The 16,965-nt window shown below is 51.9% G+C and overlaps 1 protein-coding gene across 3 annotated transcripts in view; it reads left to right on the top strand.

Annotated features, from left to right (window-relative positions):
* The first annotated feature begins 10,686 nt into the window (after nucleotides 1–10,686).
* UAP1 (UDP-N-acetylglucosamine pyrophosphorylase 1) overlaps nucleotides 10,687–16,965 on the top strand; it is a 30,072-nt gene continuing 23,793 nt past the window's right edge. Inside the window, exons 1-2 of one of the 3 annotated variants that reach the window (XM_079761980.1) lie at nucleotides 10,687–10,852; nucleotides 16,523–16,863. In XM_079761980.1, the coding sequence (XP_079618106.1) occupies nucleotides 16,584–16,863 (280 nt within the window). In that variant the 5' untranslated portion in view covers nucleotides 10,687–10,852; nucleotides 16,523–16,583. Of the gene's footprint in view, nucleotides 10,853–10,897; nucleotides 11,070–16,522; nucleotides 16,864–16,965 lie in introns of those variants that run through there. The other 2 variants (XM_079761982.1, XM_079761981.1) reach the window with 2 other exon arrangements.

Genomic DNA, 16,965 nt, shown 5'->3' with positions numbered 1-16,965 from the left:
AATGGCCTGTTGGGCCGGGGCGGAGGCAGGGGGCCTGATGGGGTAGGGCAGAGGCAGGGGGCCTGATGGGCCGGGGTGGAGGCAGGGGGCCTGATGGGGTAGGGCGGAGGCAGGGGGCCTGATGGGCCGGGGTGGAGGCAGGGGGCCTGATGGGGTAGGGCGGAGGCAGGGGGCCTGATGGGCCGGGGTGGAGGCAGGGGGCCTGATGGGGTAGGGCGGAGGCAGGGGGCCTGATGGGCCGGGGCGGAGGCAGGGGGCCTGATGGCCAGGGCGGAGGCAGGGGGCCTGATGGGCCGGGGCGGAGGCAGGGGGCCTGATGGGCCGGGGCGGAGGCAGGGGGCCTGATGGCTGGGGCGGAGGCAGGGGGCCTGATGGGCCGGGGCGGAGGCAGGGGGCCTGATGGGGTAGGGCGGAGGCAGGGGGCCTGATGGGCCGGGGCGGAGGCAGGGGGCCTGATGGGCCGGGGCGGAGGCAGGGGGCCTGATGGGGTAGGGCAGAGGCAGGGGGCCTGATGGGCTGGGGTGGAGGCAGGGGGCCTGATGGGCCGGGGTGGAGGCAGGGGGCCTGATGGGCCGGGGCGGAGGCAGGGGGCCTGATGGCCAGGGCGGAGGCAGGGGGCCTGATGGGAGCCTGCTGCTGTCCCCCAGGTGAGAGGTGATGTTGGGTGTGTGAAGGAGGGTGTGGGCGTGTTTGGAAGACAGCCCATGGGATTTATTATAGACTAGAGGCCCGGTGCATGAAAATTCATGCACTGGAAGAGGGAACCCTCAGTCCGGCCTGCCCCCTCTCACAGTCTGGGAGCCCTCAGGGGCGGGAGGCGACCCGGTGATCAGGGGAAGGTGACGCCCTCATCACACCTTTGCTGCTGCCACTGCTGGCAGCGCAAGCCTTGACCGGCCCTGGTTACCTGAGCCTCGGGCGGCCCTGGGCGGCTGGGCAGCTGCCATCCGAGGCTTGCCTGCACCTCGAGCTGGCCCTTGATGGCTGGGCAGCCACCATCAGTGGCTTATCTGTGCCTCGGGCCGGCCCTGGGTAGCTGGGCAGCTGACATCCAAGGCTTGTCTGCACCTCAGGCCAGCTCTGGGTGGCTGGGCAGCTGACATCCGAGGCTGGCCTGTGCCTCGGGCTGGCCTGCACGGCTGGAGGGCTGAGGGAACTGGGGGACTCTGGAGGCGGGTGTGTGGAGTGGCCGGGCCCACCTGGGGGCGGGCCCGGCCGTGCTGCGCAACTGCCAACCCAATGGGGCTGAGGGGACTGGGTGCTGCCATCTTGTGGCTGTGGGCACCGCCATCTTTGAGGGTGTGGCAGTCAATTAGCATATCCCCTCCTTATTGGCTGTGGGTGCCACCATCTTTGTGAGGGTGTGATGGTCAATTAGCATATTTCCTCTTTATTAGATAGGATTGGATCTGGCAAGAAAGGTGATGAGAGGTGTCTCCAACAGCAAGCCTGTGTGTGGTATTCCGGCTGAGTTGGGCACAGGGCATAAATGCACATTAAACTCAAACGTGGCCCTTGCAGGAGTGCTGAGGCCATGCTGTGGCTGATCATGGCCAGGCAGGCAGGCGAGGAGGTGTACGTGTGCTACCTTTTGGGCTCGGTTTCCGAGGGGCTGCCCTGCAGATGGCACCACTGGGCCTTAGAGAGTCTGCATTAGGCCTGTACAGCACAGGGCTGGCGTCGGCTCTGGCCCTGCATCTCAGACACCTGTTCTGTCCTTAGGCAAACCCCTTCATTTTGGGGAGATACTGTTTTCTTACCTGAATTAAGGGAGGTGGACCAGATGACCACTAGCCTATGGCCGGGGAATGGAATTTAAAGTCCACTCTCCCTCACCATAAAGGCATACTCAGCCGGGAGCGCGGAGGTGGTTTATCTCTAACTATTGCACACCAACACACTTCCCTACTTTCTCCCGGTCCATTCCATTCTGTTCTTTATGTTCTTCCTAAATCCCAGTGGACCCCCGGGTCCGTTGGCAATACGCTCCCAGACCCCGGTGGGTGCCTGGAGCTGCGGGTAGAACGGAGCCCTCTACCGACTGTTCTCCGGCACAGACCTCTCGCCGAGACGAAGCACTGGGGCCTTTATTAAGTCAGTGACTTGAACACAAGCACCGAGATGCTAAGACAGTTGATCATACAGCCAAGGCGGTTACTAAGGGGCTAGCAGGCGAGGACCATGTGCAGAGTGCGTGTTGGACAAAGGATGAGTCACGTCCTGGGTGGGCCGAGCAGGACAGCTCCATTCATCACCTCTGAGAACAGCACATGATGTAAAACTACAAATTGTTCATTTCTGGAATTTTCCATTTAATATTTTTGACAGTGGGTAACTGTGGAAATCCAAACTGCGTATAAGGAGGGACTACTGGATAGTCAGTTTCAAGGAGCTGTACTTTAGTGAAAGAAAAATCATCTCGCAGGGTGTATTCGATATTTCACAATATTTCAGAACACACCCTGAGCTACAGAAACTTGGTGTGTGGGAGGAGTGGGGAGCTGTAAGTCAGGGCCATCTCCTGGGAGAATGAGGTACTCATACCCTCAGACAGTCCAGCCCAGTCCCTCCACCCATGTGTCTCCGGGAAACGGTGACCTCATGAGAGCTCCGGCCTGGCCGTGACCCCAGCTGGAGCTGGGCAGACTCGGCTCAGTAGCACCTCTGGCCCTCCCTGAAGTTTAGGGGCTACCGAGGTGCCTGGTTCATCCTTTTGTCCCCCTCCCCCACCCCGCCACCAGACAGAAGCAGATGAAAGCATCCTTTTCTTCTCTCCCTGTCTTTCATTTATGAATACTTGCTCTTTGTTCCCTTTAACAATATTTCCTGAAAGTCGCTCCATGTAAGTTCATTTCAGTCTCCTTTCTGTTGGCAGGTATATAGTATCCCGTTTTCTTCCAGTACTTGTGTGATTCCAGGTTTCACACTAGATCTCTGTTTTTTATTTGAAGTTGTTCTTGTGGATGGTGTGAAATATGGGTCTGGCTTTATCTTGTTCCAAGTGGCTACCCACTTGTCTCCATTTATTAAAGAGTTGAATTTTTGGTCTGAGATGCCTCCTTTAGTGACACAGTCCTTGGGTCTGTTTTGGGCCATCTAGTCTATTCCACTGGTTTGTCTATCCATGTGCGGTCCCGAGCTGTTTTAATTAAAGAAGCTGTATAGCATATTTTAATATCTTATCATGGCTTCTCTTTTTCAGTGCTTTCCTAGCCATTCTTTCATGTTTCTTTTTCCATAACCACATTAGTATCAACAAGTGACTAATTTATAGTTTAACCAGGAGTGTAATTCATAAATCAACTAGGGTGGTTTCTTGTGTAGGAGAGTTTCACAGTTTTCCTCACATGGGTTTTGCATATTTTGTGTTAGATTTTTACCTAATTATATAAATTTTTTGTTGCTGCTGTAAGTGGGATTTTCCCTACCATCGTGTCTTCTCTGAGTAGTTATTGCTCCTGTGTATGAAAACTACGGCCTTCTGTCTAGTTAGCATATACCTGCTGCCCTGCCGACGTCTTCGACGGAGACTTATCACTGATCCTCATAGCAGGAGTTCGTCTCATTGATTCTCTAGAGTTTTCCAGGGACATGCTTGTGGCCTTGGAAAGGCGGGGTAGTTCTACTTACTCTTTCCGATTGCATTCCTTGGTATCTTCATGGCCAGAGGGAGCAATAGGGCTGTGCTCCCTGCCATTAGGCTCCTAAAAGGCCGCATGAATAACAAAAACTTTTAAAGGCGGGAAAACTCTCCCTTCGAGAAGAATCTGGGTATTTTTCTGGCAAGATGAGATTAAGGCCTTTCTTAGGCTTCGGTACTAGTGTGGACAGAAGGGGCCACATGCTGACCTGACAAGCTCAGGGGAGGCCTGCATGGCGGTCTTGCAAACGCAGAGACCTAGAGTCACCACAAAGGGTCTGAAACTAACCTTTAACTAAAGCAGTGATGGTGGGCAGTTACATCCTAGGCTGGCAAGGTCAGCCTTTACCTTAACTGAGCCTATCTGTCTTTGCATCTATGATAACATCCTTGAAATGTCTGGGTCACTTGTAACTTGCCTTTTTCTGGACCCCCTGGGGCACAACCTAATGTGCTGGGCGCCAGGACAGAGACCACAGATTCCTTCATTGTTACTGTTATCATGTTAATTGTTGACTGTTAACTGCCCTGCACCCACCTAAGTATGTGTCTATCATTTTACTTTTTATACAATCCCAGGGGCTTCTCCCCCCTCCCGCCCCCCGACTCCGCTTTGCTTTTTCCTGCCTCTCTAATCTATCACCAGTGGATTTCATGTGTTAATATAAAAAAAAACACATTCAAACCTGTAAAGAATTTTTGTGAGTTTATTTGAGCCAAACTGTCCACAATTGCCAGGAAGCAGAACCTCAAGGGATTGAGATGATGCTCCCGAGAATGGCGGGTTACATCTGTATTTATACATTGCAATCAAAAGAGGGATGAAAGCAAAGTGGAGGGAGAGGGGGAGGAGTGTAGGGGAACCCTTGGGATTGGATAAAAAGTTAAATGATGGACACATCCTTAGGTGGGTGCAGGAACAATTAACATAACAATGAAGGAATCTGTGGTCTCTGTCCTGGCCCCCAGGCACATTAGGTTGTGCCCCGAGGGGTCCAGGAAAAGGGAAGTTACAAGTGACCCAGACATTTCAAGGATGTTATCATAGATGCAAAAAGACAGATAGGCTCAGTGAAGGTAAAGGTTGACCTTGTCAGTGAAGATATGGGCCTAGGATGTGACTACCCACCATAACTGCATTTAGTTCAAGTTTAATTTCAGACCATCCTTTGTGGTGACTTTAGGTCTGAGTTTGCAAGACCACCATGCAGGCCTCCCCTAAGCTTGTCAGGTCAGCATGTGGCCCCTTTCGTCCACACATATAACCCACCAGGTCCCTTCCTTTGATGGCCATGCATAACAATAGATGAGAAACCGCCATTCTCTGAACCATTATCCCAGTCCCTTGAGATACTGCTTCCTGACAATTGTCAACAGTTTGGCTCAAATAAACTCACAGAAATTCTTTACAGGTTTGAATGTTTTTACATTAACACTAGAAAAAAAGGGTAAAAGTAAAAACTTGATTTTATAATCGTTTGTTGAAAATACTTGTGCTGGGCCCCAGTTCTACCTTTTTTTCTTTAAAAAGCTCTGTCATAATGATTCTGCTCTTTATTTGTGTTAGGGTTGGCCGGTGACGTGGGCTGTGGAAGAATTCGCAGCTGAAAGGAGAGATGCTGAGAGGAGGTTTATTTTCCTTTCCGAGAAAGGGAAGGGCCACGGACTGCCAGTCACCTCAGGACAGGAAACAAAAACCACTTCCACTTTAACCCATTTCCACTGTGACCAGGTGACCAGGAAAGAAGGAGCGTTTGGCCTAACATTGAACAAACACCAGAGGATGTCTTACAAAGGTGTAGTTTGTTTGCTTTCTAGGAGACAGATGTTCTAGGGCGGTGTCTTATCAGTATTTTTTTCAAGTCTGTAAAACATGCTTAGAGTAAAAGTTATAAAGAGTTCAAAAGAGGCTTGCTTGAAGGGGTGGGGGAAAGGGTACTTTCTACTAACTAGAGATTCCTTGGTGCAAATTATCCCTAAGTTCTGAGAAGAGCAGGGAGGAGGGGGATACAAGAATGTAGCCCTGAGAGGAGCTTATCTTGTCTTGCCCAGTGGTTTGAATCGGAGGAGCCAACAATCTTGTGGTTGGATTACCAGGTGCTTCTCATCTCTATATATAAAGAGGTAATATGCTAATTGGTCCTAATGGTGTCTGGTGTCCTGAGCTCGTGGCGGGGATGGGGGTGGGGGGTTGGGGGGGTGGTGACTTCCACCCCCAGCGGAGGCTCTCGCAGGCCTGCCCAGTGCTAAGGTGCGTCCCGCCCAGCCCTGAGGTGAAGCTGCCTTTCAGACTATAACTTCAGCCATCAAAGATCCAACTGTACACCCCAAATGCTTTTTCTTGGATGGTCCAGGTGGTAGTGGAAAAACATACCTTTATAAAGTTTTAATACATTATATTAGAGGTCGTGGTGGTACTGTTTTACCCACAGTGTCTACAGGAATTGCTGAAAATTTACTTCTCAGTGGAAGAACCTTTCATTCCCAATATAAATTACCAATTCCATTAAATGAAACTTCAATTTCTTCTAGACTCGATATAAAGAGTGAAGTTGCTAAAACTATTAAAAAGGCCAAACTTCTCATTACTGATGAATGCACCATGGCATCCAGTCATGCTATAAATGCCATAGACAGATTACTAAGAGAAATTATGAATTTGAATGTTGCATTTGGTGGGAAAGTTCTCCTTCTTGGAGGGGATTGATAGATCCTCCCTTCCCCCAACTGATGGACGGAGTATGATGTAAACTCCACCTGCAGCCCAGCCGGACATTCCTGAACATCTTATATGGACTGTACATTGAACCACCAATCAGCACCTGCCATATATCCTAAGCCCCCAATTCCTAAATCCCTAGGCCCCTAATCATGTGCCTTACATGAAACCACCAATCAGCGTGTGCTGAGTGCCCTAAGCCCCGTCCCCTCTCTTCCTCCCCTTAAAAGGCACTCTCACCCCGGCAAGCGTTCTCTCTCTCTCTCTCTCTCTCTCTCTCTCTCTCTCTCTCTCTCTCTCTCTCTCTCTCTTCCCTTTCCCCCTCTGGAAGGCGGCCGGCAGGGTGATCGCCAATAAAGCCTGTGTCCTGGTATCCCATGGTCTCCGACCCTCTGTTTCATCTTTCAGGGATTTTCGACAATGTCTCAGTATTGTGCCGCATGCCATGTGATCAGCCATAGTACAAACAAGTTTAAAGTACTGTACTGTTTGGGGATGTTTCAGAAAGTTGTCTCTTAAAACAAATATGAGATCAGAGGATTCTGCTTATAGTGAATGGTTAGTAAAACTTAGAGATGGCAAACTGGATAGCAGTTTTCATTTAGGAATGGGTATTATTGAAATCCCCTGTGAAATAATTTGTAATGGATCTATTATTGAAGCTACCTTTGGAAATACCATATCTATAGATAATATTACAAATATATCTAAACGTGCGATTCTTTGTCCAAAAAATGAGCACGTTCAAAAATTAAATGAAGAAATTTTGGATATACTCAATGGAGATTTTCACACATATTTGATTCCATCGATTCAACGGATGATGCCAAAAAGGAAAAATTTCCCATCGAGTTTCTTAACCCTTTGCACTCGCTTGCTTTTTTCTCGATTCCTTTATTGTACTCGGGATTTAATTTTTTAAATACCCCAGATTTTACAAAGCGCGGCAGTAGAATAAAAAACTGGAGTTTCTTTTCATACAAACTTATTTATTTGGATTTTTTTATATTTCAAATTGATACATTCAAAGAGTAATTTTAATCTCGACATCCGAGTGCAAAAGGTTAATAGTATTACTCCTTCGGGAATGCTGTGTCATAAATTAAAATTGTAAGTGGGTGCAATCATCATGCTACTGAGAAATCTTAATAGTAAATGGGGTCTTTGTAACGGTACTAAAGTTTTTATCAAAAGATTGTGACCTAACATTATCGAAGCTGAAGTACTAACAGGATCTGCAGAAGGAGAGGCTGTTCTGATTCCAAGAATTGATTTGTCCCCATCTGACACTGGCCTCCCATTTAAATTAATTCGATGACAGTTTCCCGTGATGCCAGCATTTGCGATGACTATTAATAAACCACAAGGACAAACTCTAGACAGAGTAGGAATATTCCTACCTGAACCCATTTTCACATATGGTCAGTTATATGATGCTTTCTCTCGAGTTCGAAGAGCGTGTGAAGTTAAAGTTGTAAATACTTTATCACAAGGGAAATTAGTCAAGCACTCTGCAAGTGTTTTCACTCTTAATGTGGTATACAGGGAGATATTAGAATAAGTTTAATCACTTTATCAGTCATAGTTTGCATCCCTGTGGTTTTTATATCATGTTTTTGTTGTTTTAATATCATGTTTTGTTTTCATATCATGTCTTTGTTGTTATATCATTTCATTACTGTTTATTAATAAATTTATATTATTTTCATATACATTTTACTAATTTCCTTTAATCTCTGACACTTCTATTATAGAGAAAGGGCAAATAGCAATATTAAATTATTTCCTCTAATTAATTCCCTTTTAATGTGCATGAATTTCGTGCACTGGGCCACTAGTAAATTATAAAAGGCCACAGAAAAGAAAAAGAAAAGCCTTTCTCCTGTCTTTACAATTTTTTTTTTTTTAGGATTTATAAAATGCCTATAGCACTGCAGACACTACCACCAATTCCTTCTCATTAAACCTTTACTACACCCACATGAAGTAGACATTATCCTCACTTTATAAAGGAGGCAATTGGGGTTTAAGAAGGTTAAGTGACACTCCTTATAAGGGTTGAACTGTGATTTCGAATGTTTCCCAGTTTTCATTTTTCTAAGCCGTCATGCATATCTTTCTCAAGGAGTAGGAAGAGTAACAATCAGCATATTTTTAAGAAAGCAACTGTCTTAAACTCTCCCCTTCATCGAAAGTGACAATGGTCAGTGACATTGTGGGCAGGCTTCTAGGTCTCTCTGCATGGTACCTGGGCATCCTTCACTGCGTGGTTCTTTCTTCCCAGTTATCCTGGGAGATTTGAGAGAAGTGTTGCTCATGGGATCCAGGATCCAGATAATGCTGAGGGTATCAAGGTCCAGGAGCTAGACACAAGAGGAAGCACTCAAACATAAAAACTTAAGATTTATTTAGTATTTATTCTGTTCTATATTCATTACTCGTGTTTCCTGGTGTAATCCTCACAATTTATTTTTGCTTGTATTTTTTTTTTACCTATCAATAATAACTTTATTTTATTTTTTTATTATTATTTTTAAAATTTCTTTATTGATTAAGGTGTCACATATTTGTCCTCATCCCCCATTCCCATCCCACACCCCTCCCCACGGATGCCCCAACCCCCTGTTGACCTTAACCATTGGTTAGGCTCGTATGCATGCACACAAGTCCTTTGGTTGATCTCTCCCCCCTCCCCCCACCCTCCCCTATCCTCCCTCTGAGGCCCGATAGTCCGATCGATGCCTCCTTGTTTCTGGTTCTGTTCTTGTTCATCAGTCTATGTTGTTCATCATTTCCCCTAGATGAGCGAGATCATGTGTCACTAGAAATATAAGAACTGAATGTGAGACAAGCAATAATAGTTATGCTGACAGGCAAATGAATCAGTCTGTAGTGAGTTTCTTTCTGGACCAACAGTTCTTTTGAGACCCAATATCAATGTCCACCAGTTCCTTATGTATACATGTCGGCACTGACTTTTCAGCTCTGGATGGTGGACAAATGGTGGTAATGCAGGTCCGACTCCCTCTGGTTTGGTCTCGGCCGGACCCAGGGGCACGTCTTCACCCGGACTCAGGGGCGTGCGGCCTCACCCGGTCCCAAGGGTGCATGGCCTTTTGCTTGTATTTTATAGATGAGAATATTGATGCACAAGAGTTAGTTAACTTGCCAGGGATCACAGCAGTAACGAGGCTGCAACTCTGCAGATCCTGCTCTCAACCCCTCCGTTTGTGAGATAAATGGATCAAGGGCTGGGATTGTGACAGATGAGCGTGTTCAACTTCCTGAGTATAAACTTACCAGGCCTACTCAGCCAGTGTCAATTTTTCAGTTTTTTTTTTCCAATTTTTTTATTAAGGTATTATATGTGTACATATCTTACCATTGCCCTCCCCACATTTTTTTTTTTTTTAATCCAAGGATATGTTTTTATTGATTTTGAGAGAGAGGAAGGGAGAGAGAGAGAAACATTGATTGGTTGCTTCCTGTATGCCCCTCATGAGGAATCCAACCCACCACCTAGGTATGTGCCCTGACTAGGAATCCATCCAGCAATCTTTGGTCGGAGGGAGGACCCTCCAACCAACTGACCCACCGGGCCAGGGCGAATTTTCCTGCTTCTTTGATGCAGTGGGTGGTTTTACAATTGACAATGAATACAGGCCTGCTTCAGCTAAGAATTCCCGAAGCCTGGGATTCTTTGTGTAGTATTAAATCCAACGGTGTTCCAGCCTAATGGTCCCGGACTTCTTGCAAAACTGTACGAAGTGCAACCCAACTCCCAGGGTAACCGGCGCTCCTGAGGGCCCGGTACTGAGCCAGCAGCCTGCGCGAGCCCCGCACACGGGCAGCGACAGGCCCCACGGTGCACGACAGTTACACGGCCCACGAGACCTCGGGGTCACCGGCCCAGGAGGGGAAGGCCGCAGGCGCAGAGCCTACCCTGGCGCCCGCTCACTGCCTCAGTTTACCTAATCTCTATGCCTGCCTGTTTGCAAAAGTGAACGGGCCTGCCCTCACGGCTTAGGACCTAAAACCGCCAGAGAGGCCCTCAGGGCGCGGCAGGCACCGGCGGCGAGGAGCCCGCGGCGCCAGGCCCGCCCGCCCGCGGGAATCTACGCGGAGAAGCCGGGGCTTTCGCAATCGCGGCGCGGGCGGCGGACGCTCAGGGCCGCGGGGCGTGGCGGAGGGGCGGGGCCGGGGCGGGGGGCGTGGCGTGGCGGGCCGGGGGCGGGGCCGTGGGCCGTGGGCGGGGCCGTGGGGCGGACGCAGGGGCTCGGAGCGGGAGTGACGCGCAGGCCCCGCCCCGCGCTCGCGGCGCTGACGTGTCTTCGGGCGCTTCCTCCTCCGCGTGGCCGCGTTGGCGCCTGCGGGGCGGGCAGGCGGGCGGCTCCCCCGCCGGGCCCCGGCCCGGCCCCCCGCCCCCCGCCCCGGGCGGCTATAAAGGCGGAGCGGCGGGCTGCGGAGCCAGCCGGGGACGCCGTCGAGCCGAGGTCGGTCGCCGAAAGGCCCCGCCGCCAGGAGGGACGAGTGGGCCGGCGCGGGGCGGGCCGGGCCGGCGCGGGGTGGAGCCGGTGCCCCACGTGGACCGGGTCGGGCTGGGCGGCCGTGACGCCGGCCGCGGCTGGGACCGGGGTGGCGGCGCCGCGAGCGGGTCCTGAGCGGGTGACAGCGGTTCCGAGGGCGCCGCCCGGGGACGCGTGGCCGCCGGTGTGTGACCTCGGGTCGCAGGGGCCGCGGGTCAGGCCGCGCTGCGCTGGCTGGAGTGCGGGCGGCCGGACGGCGGGCTGGGCGGGGGCCGGGCCGTGAGGCCGGGGGCCGGGCAGTGAGGCCGGCGGGGGTCGGGCAGTGAGGCCGGGGGTCGGGCCGTGAGCGGGCGGGTCGGCGGGCTGGGCGGGGGCCGGGCAGCGGGGCACTGGCCGTGCCTCCCTCCGCGGGGCTCAGCTGTGCGCGCTGTGGGGTGAGAGCAGGGGCGGTCAATGGGCGGGAAGGGGGGGCCGTGGCCTGGTCCTGCTTGTGAAGAAATCCTGGAGCCGGGCCGCCGACTGGAGGGTCCCGGGTTGATGGGTCAGGGCCGCACCTGGACCTGGTTTGTAGGCTCCAGCCCTGGTCTGGGCCGAGGCAGCCGATCCATGTGTCTCTTTCTCTGTCTCCCCTTCCCTTCCACTCTCTCCAAAAATCAATGGAAAAATGTCCTTGGGTAAAAGTCATAGATACAGGCTGACCCTGGGTTATGTAGGACTCGATGTGCGTTGTTTCGTGGTTACGTTGCCATCTCCCATATATTTATATAAAAAAAAGTTTCGTCATTTCGATGTTTGTTCATATGTGCTTTATGTTTTTTATTATTTATTTACCACAAGTAAAGGTCAGGCATTATCTTTCTTTTAAATGTTTTTTACAGTTTCACTTCATTACTGTGTGTGTGCTCCGCGGGAGTGACGTAGGTGCTTACGTAGGTGGGTTCCGTGGGGCCTTCGGACCGGATCTCCGAAGTGACCCAGGACCTGCTGTGCGTTAGTCTTGTCCGCGCCTCAGGGATGCTTGTCACCTCGGGGAGCTTTACCTCCTGGGCTTCGCAGGCACGGAGGTCTAGGCCCAGGATCAGTGTCTTATTTGCGAGGATTCATTTTCTCAAGCATTGGAAGGTGGGGAGGTATCTAAGGGCTTTTTGGAAAAGTTTGACATATCTTAAAATGTCGTAAATCTGTGCGCATTGAGTAGGCAGAGCCCTCTCCACTGTGAACTGTCACTGGGGGCGTGGGGGGGGGGACAAGGGCTGGTGTTGTCTGGAAGTGTGTGCACAGGGAGGGAAGGGACTTGGGAGGGTCCAGGAGTGGGGAGGGCTGAGGTGAGGACCTCCTGGTCTTGTTGCCTGGCTCCCTGCTGAGCTTGCCCAGCCTTAGGAAAGACTGCATTGCTTGGAAAATAGTTTAATAGGAACCTCTCTGAGCTGTCTTTTCTATATGGTAATCTTAGTTAAGTAATGGCACCCTAGCTCCTGAAACCTGGGCATAGCCATAGAAAGGCCTTCTAAAACCCGAGTCCCAGGCTCCGTCTGCTGCCCCTGCTCTAGTTTCCACCTGTCCTCCCGGGGGCTCATGGAGCCCGGAGCTCGTGTCCTGTGTGCTGGTGACCTCTGAACTCCCATCTCAGACCAACCATGGCCCGAAGTGGAGGTCGATTCTCACTCTGGACACATCCCTGTGCCTGCGCCTGGCCTGTGTCCCCACTCAGGACCTGGGACACCACCTGCAGTCGTCGCTGCTGGCTGCCTGTGGGCCTCTAGGCCCGCCCAGAACCGCCTTCGCCTTCGCGCCGAGCCCCGGCCATCTCTCCTCTAGATGACTCGGAGCTTCCCTGACAATCTGCTGGCCACTTTTCCCCGCGCAGCAGCCGAGTGACCCTTTAAAACCCGAAGCAGACCAAGACACTGCCCTGCTGCAAGTCCCCCACGGGCTGCCAGACCCCGGCATCCCGGCCCAGTGAACCGGCTCCAGCTTCGTCAACCTTTGCGCTGACCGTGAACAGCCAATCACGTGCCTGTGCTGCGGCTGTACACCTGGAGCGCCGCAGCTGGAGGCTCCCCCCCACGGTGCTGGTCATTCGGGGTCTTGGCAGAAGTCTCAGCGAGGCCCTGCTGACCACACTGGCTGTGCACCAGCCGCAGCCCCTGCCCTCTAGCCCCATTCCGCTCTATTGCTGTCCTGCTTTTCTTCTCTTCGTAGCACTTGCCTCGCCACACTCCTGACACTGCACCTGTCCGTCTCCCTCGAAGGGGTGTGGGCGTGCACAGAGTTGCTTCTCCCACTGCTGTGTCCATCACCTGGCTGACCGTGGGGCTCACGATATCTTTGTTGAATGAACTAATGGCAATGCAAGTCCATAGTTTTTCTTCTGAAAGGCTCCCGATGTATCTGCATATTCCAGGAAACAGAGGAAGCTGCTATGCACGTAGGTGAGAGGTGGCTGGGCCCTCGTCGGCCCTCCACGCAGCGGCAGCGCGGGGAGCAGCAGCCTTCAGCCCTGCGCCCGCGCCTGGAATGCGTTTATTCACTGGGTTGTTTTCATCCTCTTCTCACTGACTGGACTTCTCGCTTAGCTCTTGTGTCCTTGACAAACTTCATCCTCCAAAGCCGGACTCCGACAGTGGCCCTCCTCACGTTCAGGAGGCCGTGACTCTGGTCTGGGGCACACCGTGCTTTACGAGAGCGTGGAGGGAGGGCGTCCTGGGTGCCTGTGCAGGCCGAGTGCTCAGCATTGTCTGACACGTTGATCCTCTGCACCTTACAGCTGAGACTCTCATCCTTATTGTGTAGGTGAGGAAAATGGAGGCACAGGAAGATTAAGTCACTTGCTCAAGGTCACAGAGTTAGAAGATAGTGGAGCTGGGGCATGACCCCAGCCGGTCTGACCCCAGAGCTCACTCTGGTTAATACCCCCAACTGTACATGAGATCTTCAGCTGAGCCGTTAGTATTTCCTCGCTTTTATGAGAGACTAGAGGCCCAGTGCGTGAAATTCTTGCAGGGGGGGAGGGGTGGTCTTTCAGCCCGGCCTGCACCCTCTCCAATCCGGGACCTCTCAGGGGATGTCTGACTGCCGGTTTAGGCCCGATCTCGAAATCCAGAACCACTGGCTCCTAACCGCTCACCTTCCTGCCTGCCTGATTGATCCTAACCACTCTACCTGCCTGCCTGATCGCCCCTAACTGCCTCTGCCTGCCTGCCTGATCGCCCCTAACTGCCTCTGCCTGCCTGCCTGATCACCCCTAAATACCTCTGCCTGCCTGATTGCCCCTAACCTCTCTGCCTGCCTGCCTGATTGCCCCTAACCACTTCCTCCTGCCTGCCTGATCACCCCTAACCGCCTCTGCCTGCCAGCCTGATCACCCCTAACTGCCCTCCCCTGCTGGCCTGGTTGCCTCTAACTGCCCTCCCCTGCCACCCTGATTGCCCCTAACTGCCTCTGCCTTGGCCCCTGCCACCATGGCTTTGTTCGGAAGGATGTCTGGATGGATGTCCGGTGTAATTAGCATATTACCCTTTTATTAGTATAGATGCTGCCAATTGTGGAAAGATCTTAAGCATTAGGGTCAGGGTTAAAATTCTGGGTTAGAATTCCTATTCTGTCTGCGAGGTAAGTAGCCTTGGGTAGAGTACTTAGCCTCTTTGAGCCTCATTTTCTCATCAGTTATACTACACTTGATCTTAGCCAAAAGGCCGAGAAGCGATTCTCTCATCAGTTATAAAGATTACTTTATTTATGCCTTTGAACTTTTGCGAGGGAAATTTCATTGTTCCCATTTTACAAATGAAGGTACGAGAGTTGAATGTATCTACTCCTTGTAGTTGAATGTATCTACTCCCAAGCAAGAGAGTCAGGAATAAAAGTAGGTTCTGTTTGGTTCCCAAACCCATACAGACTTTCTTCAGGCTAGAGTGTGTGAGGGGCCTCCGAGGACGGCTGGTCCAGGCAGATGGAGACTGAAGGGAGGAAGTGGAGGGTGGTTAGGGTCTCAGGGCACAGCATGGTAGAGCTGCGTCTAATGGTAATCAGCAAGCCTTCATTTTCATTTCCCAGTCAAGCCTCAGTGTGGTCGCAAATCAGCGGTAACTTGGAAAGTGTTTCACAGCAGGTATCATTCCTTCACACTGTCCCATCAAGTTCCTCACCCATGTGTCCTGCGCCTTCTCTTCCTTTCTCCGTTTCACTGACGTTTTTGCAAAGTAAGTCAGCTACAAGAACATCAATTATGTCTGTATTTCTGAATAAATGCCATATGAATAACGTGTTTCTCTTGCCACCTTTCTCTTTTATACACACACATGCACACGCACACAGATAGTCTTTTTTTGCCCGACAGGCAGTGTAGTTAGACGGTGAAGAGCATGGATTGAGAGCTGTCTGTGAGGTTGGGATCCCAGCTTTCACAGGTGGGGGCCCTGGGCATGATGTCTCTGGCTGTTTGTTCCTGCAAAGTAGCCCCGTACAGTGTCTGCGGTCGTCTGGACAGAGCACCGTGTCTGCAGAGCAGTTGGGGTGTGCTCCCCGTGAGTGCACGTGGTGTCTGATGTGCGGGTGCTGCTCAGGCACTGGGGATGGCGCGGACGCCGCCTCGCTGTTCTCACGGTGGGCACGCGGGCTGTGTCCTTGGTGCCTTCCCTTCCAGCTGAGCAGCCGCTGCCCAGGGAGGACTTCACAGTGAGCACCGTGCGTCCTTGGCGCTGGCTGCCCGGTCCCCTGTGCGGCCTTCCCTTGTGGCCCTGCTCGGGGTGTCCCCTCAGGGCCTCTGCTCCTCGGTTCTCCGCAGCAGGCGCCGCCGCCTGTTCAGAAAGCTGCTCTTGGCTTCCAGGTACTCTGGTTACTTAGTTTTCAGGGCTCTTTGCATTTACTGGTAGCCCAACCCCCGTCCCTCCCATCATCCACATAAGACGCCCACTTTTTACTGCTCCCGGTGGCCCCCAGCTGTGCCTGCTCCTGCTCATCTGTGTGGTCTGCTCAGCCCTCCGGCACAGCTGTGTGCCCTCCGCTGTTAGGTGAGGAGGCCACCTCTCTCCTCGTTCTCTAGTGCTGTGCTGGCTAACATTGTGCTGTGTCATCACGGAATGCTCTCAAGAACATGTACCCACGGTGGTTCTGGTGTATTGCTTGTCCCCTTAGGGTTCAATTATTAGTAAAGATAATGCACATGTTTTTATCTCTTTTTTGCAGAAGTTATGATTGATATAAAATTGATTATATGTGGCCCTGTCTTGGATTTTGTTGTATTCTGAATACAACAGAGTTATTGCAATCACTAGAGAGAAAAGGAGGACACGAGATATTAGGCTGTCAGGCATTCTTTCAGTGGTGGCTGAGTGGTCAGAGGAACCATACAGAGGAGAGCTAACCGCGGGGTAGCGTGTGCACCGGGAGTCTGTCTGGGCTCCCGTCCCAGCTCCGCCACCTGAGTGATCCACGTGGGTGAAGTGTTTAGTGCAGTGCCCGGCATGCGACGCTCAGTGTTGTCTTACCACTTTGGGGTCTTACAGGTACTGTGAGGCAAAGGCCCAAGTTCATGTCTTTCCATCAGGTTTGTTTAATGCGCTTGTTTATCCTAGGGAAAACCTACCAGGTTCATGGCTGGACTTTGACCTGCTGTTGATTTCTTTTCTCTTGCAGGTTTCTAGGTGCAGAAATCACACCCCTGTTTCCACAAAGCTTGGCACCCAGGGCGGGCGCCATGAACGTCAGTGAGCTCCGACTCCGGTTGTCCCGCGCTGGGCAGGCGCACCTGCTGCAGTTCTGGGATGAGCTGGAGGAAGCCCAGCAGGTTGAGCTCTATGCGGAGCTCCAGGCCATGAACTTTGAGGAGCTGAACGTCTTTTTCCGAAAGGCCACTGAAGGGTTCAACCAGTCCTCCCAGCAAGAGAAGGTGGATGCCCGGATGGAGCCTGTCCCCCGGGAGGTGCTGGGCAGTGCCACCAGAGATCAAGACCAGCTCCAGGCCTGGGAGAGCGAAGGTACTGGCGCGATGGTTTGCTCTGAGGTGTAGGTGAGCTCCGCTGCTTGTTAAGTCGAGCGCTCTAACACTGCGACTCTCAGACGACCTTCCACCAGGCGAC

This window comes from Cnephaeus nilssonii, assembly GCF_951640355.1.
Source record: "Cnephaeus nilssonii genome assembly, chromosome: 21".
NCBI lineage: Eukaryota > Metazoa > Chordata > Mammalia > Chiroptera > Vespertilionidae > Cnephaeus > Cnephaeus nilssonii.
The sequence above is the reverse complement of the archived record's forward strand: the minus strand, read 5'-3'. Positions and strand labels throughout refer to the sequence as shown.